The following is a 15,262-nucleotide window of genomic DNA, read 5'->3' as shown; positions in this document are numbered from 1 at the left end:
AAATAAATAATGAGCTCAAGCACATAAAGTATTATGAAAACTTTATTGATGCAATATAGAAAATTCTCTATAAGAGAAAAATACATGGTATATGAAAAGATATGGATCTCTAACAAGAGATCGTACCCACAAATGCTACAATCCCATTTATATGAATATAATTCTCTAAGGAGAACCGGTGCCGGAAAGTAAAATAGTGAGCTCTTGATTGATTATAAAGAAATATGGGGAGTACGAAAGATGTTATCGAATAACTATATGTACAATTATTTTTATAATGTGAAGAGCTTGAAGCTCGTACATTTTAATTTATGTCGACATCTTATTGGTCATTAGTATATGCATTCACAAATGCAATTGTCCATCATTATTTGAAATTGTTGATGAAATGAATTGTACATTGACTTGCGGTCATCACACATAAAGTTGTGAAAGGCTTTAGTGAAAAAGTGGGGAAAATCATTGCGGTAAATTTGAATGCCTTTGAAAATATATTTTTATGATGCAATCACTTTATGATGGTATTCAAAATACTTGACATGCAGCATATGGATGCAATTACCGCACACCTACATGGATCATAAAATTAATGAAGAATTGATGATGTGTTGTGCATATAATAAGAGGTTTCGAGAGTCAACTCTAGAAATGATCCATTTACACGTTATCTTCAAAATATGGTACATTCACGTCAGTGAATACTTAGTCAAATATCAAATAATCTGACTTACCATTATCATGGTATAGATGTGAATGACCTAAATCTAGTGGAGACTCAAGAAGAGCTCACAAAGATGGTCAATTATTTGGTGACATAATTTGAGATGAAAAAATATTGGAAGGGCAAAATGCATCTCGAAAAGAATTTCTATGAAATGAAATCTATCCATTAATACAAATGAGAAATGGATACGACTCATCTATTGAGTGATATTGTGTTTGTCCAATCATTGAATATAATTGAAGATCTTTTAAGCACTCGAGAAGATAATGAAAGAATTACAATTTGAAAAAGTGTAAAATGTATATTACACTATCTTTATGGAAAATTTCGTGAATCTTAAAACGGATATAGTTGGCTATATTAAAGTCAAACAATAAATTATCATATTCATATATCGGAGTATTGCTAACTACTTCATTGAGAAGATGATTAAAAGTCATATATTGAAATCAGGGGGAGCATGAGCACTACTTATAAAAACATTGTATTCTTTTTCCTTCGACCAAGTTTTTGTCCCAATGGATTTTTCTTGGCAAGGTTTTAACGAGACAGTGTTACGCTCTCAAGATTTAAATGGATATGTATTCTTTTCTCATTCATTTAGATTTTGTCCCTTGGGTTTTCCTAAAAAGATTTTTAACGAGGCATACTCTATATATGGTGGACATCTAAGGGGGAGTGTTATGAATTCTAGAAGGTGTGGATGACCACCATTACTCACCATGATCAAGCACCATCACTCCCACCATTATCACACCATAATACCTATTGATGATACCATTATGGCCTTGTAGATGTCTTCTAGTGCTATATATATATATATATATATATATATATATATATATATATATATATATATATATATATATATATATATATATATATATATATATATATATATATATATATATATATATATATATATAGAACATTATGTAATATATTTTACACACTTGAAGCTATGGAATAATATATCATATATTCTCTCTACTTTGTTCTCCTTTTCTTGTATATCCTTTGTTAGTTTCTCAACAGTACACAATTTACCAATTTATTTAAATACAAAATAAATTTCAAGTCCCCTATTTCCCCAATTTGTAAAGAGACTTGAATAAAATTATGTTTTGTTTTTAATTTATTTTACAATAAAGTAAAACTTATATTAAGAAATAAAAATAAAAGAATAAATCCTTCCTCTCTTTTTACAATGGTCCAATTCCCTTATTTAAAATTACGCTTCTTTAAGTTGCTCCGATTTCTTATAAATCGTGCTATACAGCCTCGCGAAGAAAATTACGTGGTCTTCACTTTCAGCAAATCTCGCCGGATCCTCCCACCGCACCGCACCGCACCGCCACCGCCACCGCCGGTAAAAGAAAGAAGTGAAGCCTACACATCCGATTTTGTAAGAAACATACCTCGTTGCCTCATGTAGATTTTTTTTTTAATTCGATATTTACCAGTCTGCTTGATATCAACTGTATGTACTCTGTAAAATTTTACTCTGCAACTATTCAAAATTCTCAGTAGCAAATAATCAACACAATTTTACCATTTTCTGTTTAATTGAAGAAATTGGGGATTAAATGGAATTGTGCACTGTGAAACAATATTGGGAATTTCAATTACACAAAACCCGAAAACCCCGTTCTTGATCCGACATTTTTGGGTCAAACCGTCGGGTATCATTTTATGGAACCCGACCCATTGCCCCACCGCTACATACTATGATTCAGTATTCGAGTTCATCTTGATTCTAGTGGGTGATTTAGCATTGCGCGTATTCTAAAATTGCTGATAGTGTAAGGTCGATTCTCCGAGAGAAAAAAATGTAAGATCGATTATTTACTGTATTAAAAATTATTTGGATTTGGTTTTCGGAGCAACAAGTATATATATGATTTCCCGGGATGCGGTTTAATTGCATATAGTATGCCGGCGTTTATATCATTTTAATTTTTTGCAATTAGTTCGTATTATAAGTTCATGTAAAAGAGTTTATATGCTATGTCCAAACTCTGATACAAATATGCGTTCGTGTTAGTTGTGGTTCTTATTCCTTGTATTTGGAATTAAAACTTCGCTTTTCACGAAGAACAGACGTGGGAAAAATACGAATTGGAAAAGGGTGTATATTTGAACATACAAAATGCTTGTATTTTGGGATATTTAAATCTTTTACAGTACGTGTATCTGTTGACACACTTTCTTAATTGACTTTGTCGTAACTACAGATAACGAGAATTTGGATGATAGAATGTTTATTTGACGAATTTAATGGCTTTTTTAGTTTTTTCTTGAAATTTGGTTTGTTTATTAATGACAGAAATGGGGGAGCTTGAGATTGTGAAGCATGTTAAATACATACTCACGGTTGAAAAGGTACGCCCATGATACTTGTTATACTTTGTTTCTAATTTTATTTTCACGTGTGGTTAACAAAGATCAAGCATTCTATGTTTAAGAATAGGAGTGATCCTGAAAATAAAAGAACCCTTGTAATCGCCTGCACCACACCTCATAATACGTTTTTTTTTTTGTCAAATTGATCTGTAAAACTCAGTTAGTACCGCCTTATAGGAGTTGATGGCAGCTTAGAGTCTGAATAAACCGTATCACACTGTATATATGCATATCCAATATAACGAAAGTATTTTGAATTTAGATAAACTAGATGTACATGCTGTTAAGCCACAGGAATGCGTATGAAGAAAAAACTAGATGTACTGCACATTCGATTTTAATTTAGAACATTGTGTTTTCAGTTTTTTCTTTAACTGAACAAGACTTGGCAGTTGAATCTCAAAATTAGTAAAAAATGTGCTAAAGCGCACCATGATAACCCGTAATTAGTAAATGGGATTTTTTTGTAGACTGTATCATAAATAACATTACATCTCTATCAAACCAACCTGTTCTTGGGATTTGAATATTATCACATATGAAGATCTTTTGGTAATAGAGATACCTGTTGGAGAAACATGGAAAAGAACAAAATCGGATCTCTGGCTGTTGTTTCGTTAGCAACATGTGATTTATATTTTTGTGATGTGCTTACAATTATAGAAGTCACTGATAAACCTTTGAGTGTCTGTGTTTTAATCTAGTCCTTACTTTTTCATGTTGAGCTTTTTCAATGCTCGCAGTACTAAGCTAATTATTCCATTTAACTATTACTTATTGTTCTTTAACATTCAAAGTTTTCTGATATAAAATAAACATGTAAAAGGAGGATTGTCTTCTTAATTTGAGATTCATTGCTCTTATTGTAGTTTGATTTGTGAATTTGGATTTTTAAATAGCGTTCAGTAGTATGTTTAGAGAATATCAGTACATTGAGAAAAAAATGAACTTTTTAACTTAATTGGAAGTTGATGTCCTTCCCTCTCTATTTTTTTTTAAATAATAGTCAGCCCCCTTTTGTATCAGAAAAAGGATGATTTTGAATCCGTGGTGATGGAGCACCTAAGGCTAAACGGCGCGTATTGGGGATTAACAACTCTTGATATTTTACATAAGCTCGATACAGTCGATGTAAATGAGGTGGTTTCATGGATCATGGAGTGCCAGCACGAATCTGGTTTGTGTTATTCGTTAAACAGTTTTGTACTCATCTTTTGTCAGTCGATTTTCTTCTAATTTGTTTATCCCTTGCAATGCATTTGTTCGTGCAGGCGGTTTTGGGGGTAATATTGGGCACGATCCCCACGTGTTGTACACACTCAGTGCTATTCAGGTTTTAGCACTATTTGACAAAATAGATGTTCTTGATATCGACAAGGTTGCAGATTGTATCTTTCTATATTTATTATTATATTATTGTTTAGGGTAGTTCCGTAAGTTGACCCAAATGGGGTTGGTAAACATCGATAAATATTATTTTTTATTGTCTACAGGTAGTTCTTAAAACTAAGTACAAGGAATTATTTTATTATATCAAACTTAACTTACTAGCTAGATATTTCAAGCCTACAAAATGAAGACGGCTCCTTTTCTGGTGACATTTGGGGTGAAATAGATACGAGGTATCTTTCTTATTCTTCATCTCCATGTCGTTTTTTGATTTCCTATGTTACGTTTCTTCTTACATGTGAAATTGTTATGTTATCTTACTCTTTCTTAGAATTTGTTTTATAATGGAACATGATAAGCAACGCGAACTATTTTTTTTTTCAGGTTTTCTTATATTGCAATATGCTCTCTCGCATTATTACATCGCTTGGATAAAATAAACGTGGAAAAAGCCGTAGAGTACATTGTTAGCTGCAAGAATTTAGACGGTGGATTTGGATGCACACCGGGAGGGGAATCTCATGCAGGCCAAAGTATGTTTCATGTACTTATAGATTCTTTCTAAATCATTAGTCATGTGCCGTACGTAGATACAAAATATATAACATGTTATAGCTTACTCACTGGATGCAAGATATTTGTAGGTTAGCATCGGTTGTCGTAATTTTTAAGTTGACGCCCCCTCTAATTGATGCCAGTTAATATAACTGAACTGGATTCCGAAGTATTAGAACTAGGTTCATATGTAGAAGAATCCTCCACAACTAAACGTTGATTCGTTCTTGATTTTCTGCACAAAAGAAAAGGAAAAACAAAAAGCTCGTTGGTACATGCATTACGACAGCAGAAGATCCGAGCCCGTTATCCTATATTAACTTAGAGTTGGGTTTTAGAACTTATATGTCGGTAAATAAGCGTAAGTTCTTGAAGTGTTTGGATAATATAAAATGATGGAAGATTTGAATTTATTAATAATGTCAATATTCTATTTTCAACGATCAAATGAGAGCAGTTTCTAAAGATCCGAAAACCTTCAAAGCTTCTTACTTTTTTACGAAGGAACTTATAAAGCCGCAACATCTTATTTGGAGAGCTTATCCATTTCCCCTAAAAAAAATTCCAAAATAAGTTTATATATTTTAATCTCGTTTTTTATTTGCAGTTTTCTGTTGTGTGGGAGCACTTGCGATAACTGGTTCTCTACATCATATCGACAAAGACCTCCTTGGATGGTGGCTTTGTGAACGTCAAGTAAAATCCGGAGGTTTAAACGGGCGGCCTGAAAAGCTTCCTGATGTGGGTGAATATTCCCTTTTCTTATATATTTATTTTGTGGAAAAAAAAAAACAATATTAAAAAACGTGGTTCGTTCTGATATAGTTCTCAACGGCAGGTGTGTTACTCATGGTGGGTTCTATCTAGCTTAATCATGATTGATAGAGTTCACTGGATTGACAAGGGCAAGCTTGTCAATTTTATCTTGGATTGTCAGGTAAGCAAATGGGATTGGAAAACGAAATTCTATTTAAATTTTATATATTTATTAAATTATATAAATTGAGAATTTGTGGTGCCACTTTCTTTAACGATGTAGGATAAAGAGAATGGTGGAATTTCGGATAGGCCAGACGATGCTGTTGATGTTTTCCACACTTATTTTGGTATTGCCGGTAAGACTTTACCTAATTGCCCTTCCGAATATGTTGTTTAATTTTTTTAAAAGGCTTATTATTACGAAAACCCCCCTCTTGTTTGGATAATTACATCTACCCCTCAACTATGAATCTTCTTACACATTCACCCTTATGATGTTAAATTCAACATAATTATCTAGGCTCCGTGGAATGTGCTCTAGTTTGTACTCGTTTTGTGTAAAAATACAAATTATGTTGCACCAAAGCCAAAAAACACATATTATGATCGTCTTGCTTCAAAATGTGGAGCTCGAATGGGATAAAACGGGTACAAAAGTGATAATATTCCATATAATCAAGAAGATTCCACTAAAGAAACTGCAAGGGTGGACGTGTAAGAAAATTTATATTTGAGGGGGTGGTTGTAGTTACCCAAACAAGAGGGGGGTTTTCGTAATTTGATCATACCTCGGGGGTGGTTTTAATTTACCCTATTACTATTATTATTATTTTTTTTTTTTTTTGTGTTTTGGTGAATTCAGGTCTTTCGCTTTTGGAATATCGAGGACTGAAACCTATCGATCCAGCTTATGCATTGCCAGTTGACGTTGTAAATAGAATTTTCCTCCGCAAATAAGTGGTAGCAGCTAATAAACTCGGGGTTTGACGAACACAATTTATTTTCTCTAGCTATAAAATGATTAAATAGCTAGAAATTGTGACAAATATGTTTTTTTGTGTAATGTCGTGATCGTTTTGCTCCGTATCATTTTCGTTAGTTTGTCGTAACTTATACTGACGGTGGCTCGAATCGTGGAGCATCTTGTGAACTAGTTTCGTCGGATTCTTACATTAATTTAGAAAGATTAATTATTGTAGCAAAACATATTGATTCAAGTGAATCATCTTGCATTTTTGTTAAAGGTTAAAGTATATATAATTTGGTGTCTTAGTTTTAAGTTATCAGTTTGGCCCACCTGAGACAAAATTGCATCATCATCAACTGCAGAAAACTTATTATGACAATATATATTAGGGCAAATTAGGCCACCCCTGAGGTACCAAATTACGAAAAAAAAAAAAAAATCATCTTGTTTGGGTAATTACAGTCACTCTTTCTTTTTAAATATTTTTACATAAAATTTATGTAATTCGGTATAAATACCGAACCAAATCGTATATTCAGTTCTGTAAACGGTATGAAATGTCGGTGTACTGAAATTTCGGTTCGGTTATACTGATTTAATATCCTTAAATTTACCTATGTAGGGGTATTTTCGTAAGGTAATACATAATTGAGGGGGTGACTGTAATTATTCAAACATGAGGGGGGTTTTCGTAATCTGACCATAACTCAGGGGTGGCCGTAATTTGCCCTATATATTATTATAAAAATTAGACTATACTTTGTAAATATTCTTGGCTGAATCTTGATTTCCTCATTTTGTTGCCCACTTGAATTGATTTTTCCCCTGATCTCAGGATTTGGAAGTCTCAAAATCTAACAAAAAAAAAATGAAGTCTTTGTATTCTTTTATACTAAATAAATTTATATAAAATAATTATATATAACATTCAACAGTACAACCAAAAAAAAAAAAAAAAGAATTGCTCTCATATAACATTCAACAGTTCAACTACTTGATAAATGCGGTTCTATTTTTACGAATACCGTTTTAATTTTCAAAATCTTTCTAGAGCTTGAAAAGTCACACTGACGATCAAATAAAAATTTACCGTTATTTGAGCCTTTAATTTTTTTTTTTTTTTTGAGAAGTCCGTGTTTTTGTCTATCCACATCCAAAACGGGTGCAAAATAGTGGCATATTTCTAGGGTTTTGGTTGGGAGTTCTAGAGATTTTTTTTAAATAAAGAAAATGTGTCATTTATTAAGAATTATTAAAAATACATTAAAATTTATTTTACTTCTAACACCGTTAAAGTTAAATATGTTGACTGTTAAAATAAGGGGGTAAATGTATTTTTCATAGTACGAGGGGTAAATATTACATAGGAAATAGTACGAGGGGTAAAGTGTATTTTGCCCTAAATTGAATAGTATTCATAAAATTAGACCTGTAAAAATCATTTCAATATAATAAAATATGGTTAACAAAAATGCGGTCCTAGGCGTGGACTCTCAATGCCCATGACCATGCCCCTCCTCAAATTCAAATCTATTCATTATAATTTTAAGGGCAAATTTCATTTTCTCCCCTTTACTTTGGTTCGATATCACTTTAGTCCATTTTACTCTTGATTGTATTGATTTGTCCCAATGTACTTGAAAATTGTCTCAATATGGCCCTCGCTGGTAGTTGCCAACTTTGAAATTGCAAAACCGCAACCCCTCCCAGTTTAAATAATTATTCAAAAAAATAAAATAATTCAAGACAACGAGAAAGCATACATAGTACACGACGGCAACCATAATTTATTTTTAATTTTTTTATAATTATTTAAACTGGGAGGAGTGACTTTTTTGTAATTTTCAGATCTTAGACCAAACGGTATTAATGTCAAAGGTCTGAAAACTAACGTCGATGGCCACATTTAGACAATTTTTTAAGTGCATGGGCCAAATCGATGCAATTGAGAGTAGAACGGTATAAAATGATATCGAGCCACGGTAAAGGGGGAAAGTGAAATTTACCCTAAATTTTAAATGTAAAACTTGGTAACACTATTATTATTGTTATGAAGATGAATTTATTTTATAAGATTTAAATAAATTTGTATATGAGCATTAATAAACTGGAATAATATGTGTAAAATAATGATGTAAAATAACTGCCCTACCAATTATTAAATGGAAGTAAGCAAATTATTAAATGGGTCTAAAAAAAAGGTGAGTGGCCCAACAAAACCTAATAAATTCCAAAATTTAGATCCACCTAATAAAAATAACGAAAAAACCTCGTAATTCGAGCCATCCCAAAAAATTTGAATTCGAAACGAGAAACCCTACAAATCTCTCTCTCTCTCTCTCTCTCTCTCTCTCTCATCACTTTCTCTCTCTATGTGCAGTCTTAAACCGTGAAAACTGACCCCCTTATCTTCTTCATCTTCTTCCATTTTTTCATGTTTTAAGATTCACATTTTCCTCAGCCATAGATTTTTTCTTTTTTCTTTTTTACAAATAATAAATCTCTGAAAAACCCTCATCCCTTCATCTCCAATCCATTTTCCCACCACCAAAAAATACCGAAAAAGTTTATTACATTTAAGAAGATAAAAAAAAATATCAATGGCGAAGAAGAAAGTTTCCCACTCGCACCAGGAGAAGCCATTGCAGAAGCAAGACGATTCTGTGAAAGCAGCGGCGAATCAAGAGGTGTCGCCGCCCATGGATTCCGAGGCTTCAGAAAAGCTCGAGAGCCTGAAATCGCTGAATCAGATACTGGTGAAGGAGTCCTTTGAGCGCCGCCAGCAGGTGGAGTCGCTTGTTCAGTCCAAGGCGTCTCTGGAGAGTGAGTTAACTCGGTCGAACTCGGACAAGGAGGGGCTGATGTCCGAGTTGACTCGGCTGGGTGAGACGGCGGCGGCGCTGGAACTCGAGAGGAGCGTGGTGGCTGTTTTTGTTGCCGAGCAGGTGGCGCAGAATGGGGAGGTGTTCGAGCGTGAGGTTAGGGGTTTGGAGAGTGAATTGAAGGGTTTGAAAGGAGTGATTGATGAGAAGGAGAGTGAGATTGGGAGTTTGACTGAAAAGCTGAGTGAGATCGAAGGTGAATTGGGAAACGAGAGGGCGGTTTCGAAGGGTGTTTGTGTTGAGAGGGATGAAATTAAGGGTAAACTCGATTTACAGATTGAGGAGAGCAAGGGTTTGAAGGCGAATTTGCTTGAATTTGAAGAGAAGAACAGGGTTATGGAACGAGCGATTGGAGAATTGAGAAGCACGTACAATGCTGTATTGGGTGAAAAGGAAGAGAGGGAGATGAGGATTGAGTCGATTCTGAGGGAGAAAGATTCGATCGAGAGGAGTTTAGTGGAATCCAATAAGTTGGCAGAAAATTTGAAGGAAGAACTTTCTGGTGTTGTAAGAGAAAAGGAAGGAATCGAAGAGGAGAAAAATGCTGAAATTACTAAAAGGCAAGAGTTGGAGAATGCAGTGAGTGGACTCAACGAGATGGTGGTCGATTTGCAAAAGGAGGAGACAAAATTGAACGAGTTTGTGGCTGAGTTGGAGAAGAAGTGCGTGGAAGGTGAAGAGAGGCACAAGGATATGGTGAGGGAGATTGCTCAATTGGTGGAAGAAAAGAAGTCGAGTGAGGAAAGAATCGAGGGATTGACTGATGAAAAAACGGCTATTGAGAAGGATTTGAAAGAGGCGTTGGAGCAGTTAGCGGAGCAGAAGCTCAAAATCGAGGAAATGGTTAATGAGAAGATTGTCGTACTGGAGGCTAAAGATATACTGGATAGTGAAGTTAGGGAGTTGCAAAACCAAGTTCTTGAACTGAAGGCTGTTGTTTCGAAATTGGAGGAAAATAATCGGGCCGAAGCGGAGAAGATCAAGAATTTAGATTCTGAAGTTGGGGAATATAAGTCGAAGCTTGAGGAGGTTAAAATTAAGAGGGATGAAATGCAGAAAATTATTCAAGAAGAGAAGAAGAATGGTGCGAGATTGAACGAAAAGATTACCGAGTTGGAGAATAAAGTCGAGGAAAGCCTCAAGGCGTACGAGGAATTGAAGGCCAAGAACGGTTCGATATTTGCTGAAAAGGTGGAGCTAGAGAGCAAGTGCGAAAAGCTGAAGAAGGGGATTTCGTCGTTGGAAAATACGATAATCGAGGCACGGAACGAATTCGATTCGATGAAGGTCAAATTTGAATCCGCGGATGCAAACTCTGAGCTGGTGATGAGTATGTTGAAGGACACAGTGGCTTTTTGCTCGAAAGGGGAGGCTGACGTGGCGGCGGTGGACGGCGTTGTTATTGGTAATAAAAACGGTGGGGAATCGAAGGGTTGTGTGGTGGAATTAGAGATGATAAAGAATGCTTTCAAGAGTAAAATGACTAAAGTAGAGACGATGAAGAGGCAAATGGAGTTGCTCCAGAATTCGGTGGAAGATGCGCACAAGAAGAAGAGCTTTTGGACGGTTTTGTCCTCGGCGACGACTCTCTTGGCTGCGATTTCTCTTGCGTATGTTGCTCGTGGTCATTGATTTGACTTTCTTGTTTTGATGATTATGGCGAAAATCGAAGTGAGAAAAGTTTTTTTTTTGGTGCCTAACTAGAGAAGAGTACGATGCTTTTAATCTAGGTGTTTTTTTTTCGACGTTTCGTTTGTGCAATAAGCGAATTCTTGATGGTGATATCGAAACTTTGTTATTGGTAACAAGTAGATGAGTAACAACTCTTTGCTTTCATCTTCCTTTGTAATGCAGTTGCTTTGCTAAATTTTAATTCTATGTTCTTGTTTTCGGAAATGCTGTTTTCGGAAACTCTCTTTTCTATGGTGTTCAACTTCTTGCTCACTATACGCACACATGGAGACGAAATTCGAATCATACTATTCGATTCCAGATTGATAGTTAAAAACTTGTTTTAGTTCGGTTTGTTAATATTACTAATTAAATATATTCGATCAGATACGATATGAAGATCGGTTTGAGCCCGAGCTTGTTAAGAATGAAAATAATAAATTATATATAGAAAAAATCAAATTACTCAAGTTAGATTTGTGTTTGGCTTAATTAAACTTTGTTCGAACTCAATTTTACTACACATCAAACTGAAACTTGATACTAGGTGGTCGTATGTAAAAACTTATTTAAAAATATTAAATTACCTTCGTTGGTTAAAAATCAATTTGTAGTGTATCACTACAAATGCATTATGCATGATTCTATTGTGTTTCAAGGCATTATACATGATTTTATTGTGTTTCGAGGATGCAAAGTGTTATCAATTTTTCTCGAATGTTTATACTTTATAGGGCCAAAAAATTGTATTTCAACGGCGCAAAGCAGAACTAGGCCATTTTATTTTTCTAATTTTCTATGTTAGTCAGTATATCCCTTGCTCTCTCTCACAAAGGAAAACAATTTTGGTTCGTTTCCTTTTTCTAAAAGATAAAATAGATTTGCATATTTTTATTTACTGAAAGGCGGCGGTTATATGCAAGCCTATTTTTTTATTAGCTCAAAACCACATAAATGAGTTTATTAGTTCAAACCCGTAAATTAATCTAATTTTATTACATCAAGACTAAAGATGACAAATATACCCTTATCCACAAATAATACTCAAACACAAATAAATCTTATTTTTTATTTGTTCAAGACCAAAAATCAAAAAAAAAAAAAAAAAAAAAAAGAAATATCACGACTGCCAACCAGCGATGACCAGCGACCCACCCACCGCACCATTACCACCACCGCACCACCACCAACAAGTAAATCCATTTTACTAAACTTTTGTTTGTAAATTCGAAAACATTAATCGAGCATCGATGTCCTTTTTACTAAATTTTTATTTGTAAATTCGAAAACATTAATCGAACATCGATTCTTGATAAATATGTATGAATGAACATTAATCTATGCTTATTTCTTGTTGGATTGCAATGATTTGGCCGATTTTGGAAAAAAAATTGAGATTGAAATTTATTTTTTTATTTTTTTTCGTTGGTTTCCGAAATCGGTTTATCCAGACCGATTTTGTACACGAAAATCGGCGTCATAATACCGATTTTTGTTAACCAAATCGGCGACACAGCGTCGACTTTACAAGTCAAAATCGGCGTTCTAATGTCGATTATTGAGTACAAAATCGGTTTTCGAATACCGATATTTTTTGAATTTTTTTTTAAATAATACATTATATATTTGGTTAATTGATATTTTTTAAATATTTGAAACGGAAATGTTTATCACCATTCGGTGGCGTCTACCACTGCTTTAACCCAATCGAGTAGAGCTTTCCGTATCTCAAATATTTATTCGTTAGATAATTCATTTGAATAATCCTTCATCAATCCCCTAGGTTGATGCACGTAAGTATGAGAAAACGGTTTTAAAAAAACACAGATAATAAAATCGGTATTTAAAAACCGATTTTTGTAGTACAAGTCGGCATGACAATACCGATAATACAAAAACAAATCGGTGTTGTCATGCCGATTTTTACTACAAAAATCGGTTTTTAAGTACCGATTTTTATTAAAATAATCGGAATGTGGTTACCGACTTTAGTAACAAAAATCGGTATTTGCAGACCGATTTTTGGTATCGTCGAATTTTTTTCCCAACAAAAAAAAAACGACCCAAAAGCAAAAATAAACGGTTAAAACATATTTTCATTGTGTTCTCCACCCTCGTAAATCACCATATCATTGTTTTCTGGTTCCATCGTGAATGTTTGGTATGTATTTGATAATTTTGGTGTGTAGGATTTCTTTGTGGGTTTGCGAAGAAGAAGGAGAAGAAGAAGGAGAGTTTTAAGTCGTGAAATAAGGAAGAGGGGTTTCTGGATTTATGTATTTTATTTGGTCTTGCACAAAGGAAATTTTTATTTTTTTTATTTTTTAATGTTTTGTGTTTTTTATTTGATTTTAAATTTCATTAAGGGTAAATTAATATTTTTATGTTGGAGGTCTTGAACTAATAAAAAAATGGGCTTGCATATAACCGCCGCCTTACTAAAATGCCAAATCCCACACTATTTTTATCAAATCATGCACATAACTAAAAATATTTTTCTCTTCAAAATTTTCTCTTCGCCTTTCCTACTCTTCTTCTTTTTGCCTAATTTTTTTTTTTCACAAAATCACACACTAAAAACATCCCTAGCATTCCAAGTTCGAATTTGACAAAAATTTTCACATGTTCAAACTAAAATAAAGTTGGAATTTGAGGAAAATATTCGAATTTATATGAATTTGAATATTTAAAAAGGCTTAATGGATCGGAATTGAATAAATATTAAATAAAATGGAACTCAATTTTTATGATTATTCATGTAAAAAATTAATGAATTTTGAGTGAGTTGCATAAACTCATTTTAGAGAGGATTTGAGTAGAGAGAGATTTTTTTTTTTTAATTTATGTGTGGGATTTAGCATGCCCCTTTTATTTAATTCTTATTAAAAGCAGTTTTCTAATATACAATTTTGATGTCCACGCTCTATCGTTAAAAAGAATGGTTAAATACAAAAACATCCATGTATTATGAACCTTGTATCATATATCTCATGTACTATACATAAATATAAAAACCCCTTGCTGTTACATTTTTTCCAAAATATGACGAAAATACCCCTGTTAAAGCATATATATATATATATATATATATATATATATATATATATATTATTTGAGCCATTTTCCACTATTTTTTTTTTACCATTTTCAGTCCATTTTACTTGGAATTTTTGGTAATTATATTTTTTTCTCCAAAACATCTAATTGCTTAAATATATTTAATTTTTTGAATAAAACCTTTTATTTTTGTCATTTTTAGTTTCTTAATTTTTTTTCTTAAATGTCTTCCGATAGTTCAAACATCCTAAGATTACAGATATCTTTACAATCCTATGACTGTTGAGAATTTGAACTACCAAAATACATTCAAGAAAAAAATAAAGAAATTCAAAATGACAAAAATAAAAGGTTTCTTTCAGAAAAAAAAAAAAAAATCGAAGCAATTAGATGTTTTGTAGAAAAAAAATAAAAATACCAAAATTTCCCAAGTAAAATTGACCGAAAATGTTAAAGATTTATTGGAAAATGGCTCAAGCAAATCCTTACATTTATAGGCTTTAGCAGGGGTATTTTCGTCAGATTTTGGAAAAAAATGTAACAATAGGAGAGTTTTTATATTTATGTATAGTACAGAGGATATATGATACAAAGTTCATAGTACATGAATATTTTTGTATTTAACCCTTAAAGAAATTGTAAGTGTTTCCCTTTCATCTATATACTAGCACACCATTTTTTTAATAAAAAGGTCTCATAATGTTTATATTGTCGAGACTTTATAAAGAAACATCAAGTTAGCTTAAGTTTGTTTTTTTATGCAAAAAGAAGATCGATACTTGGGAGAACAGCTTAAAAGATTTCGTGAAAATGTCGATCCAATGTCTGAAGGTGTTCAAAGTTGAAGAGAGTTAA

The 15,262-nt window shown here is 33.2% G+C and overlaps 2 protein-coding genes across 2 annotated transcripts; both read left to right on the top strand.

Annotated features, from left to right (window-relative positions):
* The first annotated feature begins 1,938 nt into the window (after positions 1–1,938).
* RGTB1 (RAB geranylgeranyl transferase beta subunit 1) lies at positions 1,939–7,090 on the top strand. Its single transcript, XM_012971917.2, has 10 exons — positions 1,939–2,129; positions 3,051–3,106; positions 4,154–4,304; positions 4,399–4,515; positions 4,683–4,749; positions 4,901–5,049; positions 5,679–5,812; positions 5,910–6,008; positions 6,111–6,186; positions 6,693–7,090. The coding sequence occupies exons 2-10, from the start codon at positions 3,053–3,055 to the stop codon at positions 6,785–6,787; spliced, it is 942 nt and encodes a 313-aa protein (XP_012827371.2). The 5' UTR covers positions 1,939–2,129; positions 3,051–3,052; the 3' UTR covers positions 6,788–7,090.
* Positions 7,091–9,078: 1,988 nt separating this feature from the next.
* Positions 9,079–11,575, top strand: LOC105948654 (uncharacterized). The gene has a single exon (XM_012971881.2). It carries the CDS (start codon positions 9,398–9,400, stop codon positions 11,309–11,311), a length of 1,914 nt encoding a protein of 637 aa, XP_012827335.2. The 5' UTR covers positions 9,079–9,397; the 3' UTR covers positions 11,312–11,575.
* The last annotated feature ends 3,687 nt before the right edge of the window (positions 11,576–15,262 follow it).

Source organism: Erythranthe guttata, chromosome 1 (assembly GCF_056151865.1).
Source record: "Erythranthe guttata isolate IM_541 chromosome 1, IM_541, whole genome shotgun sequence".
NCBI lineage: Eukaryota > Viridiplantae > Streptophyta > Magnoliopsida > Lamiales > Phrymaceae > Erythranthe > Erythranthe guttata.
The sequence above is the reverse complement of the archived record's forward strand: the minus strand, read 5'-3'. Positions and strand labels throughout refer to the sequence as shown.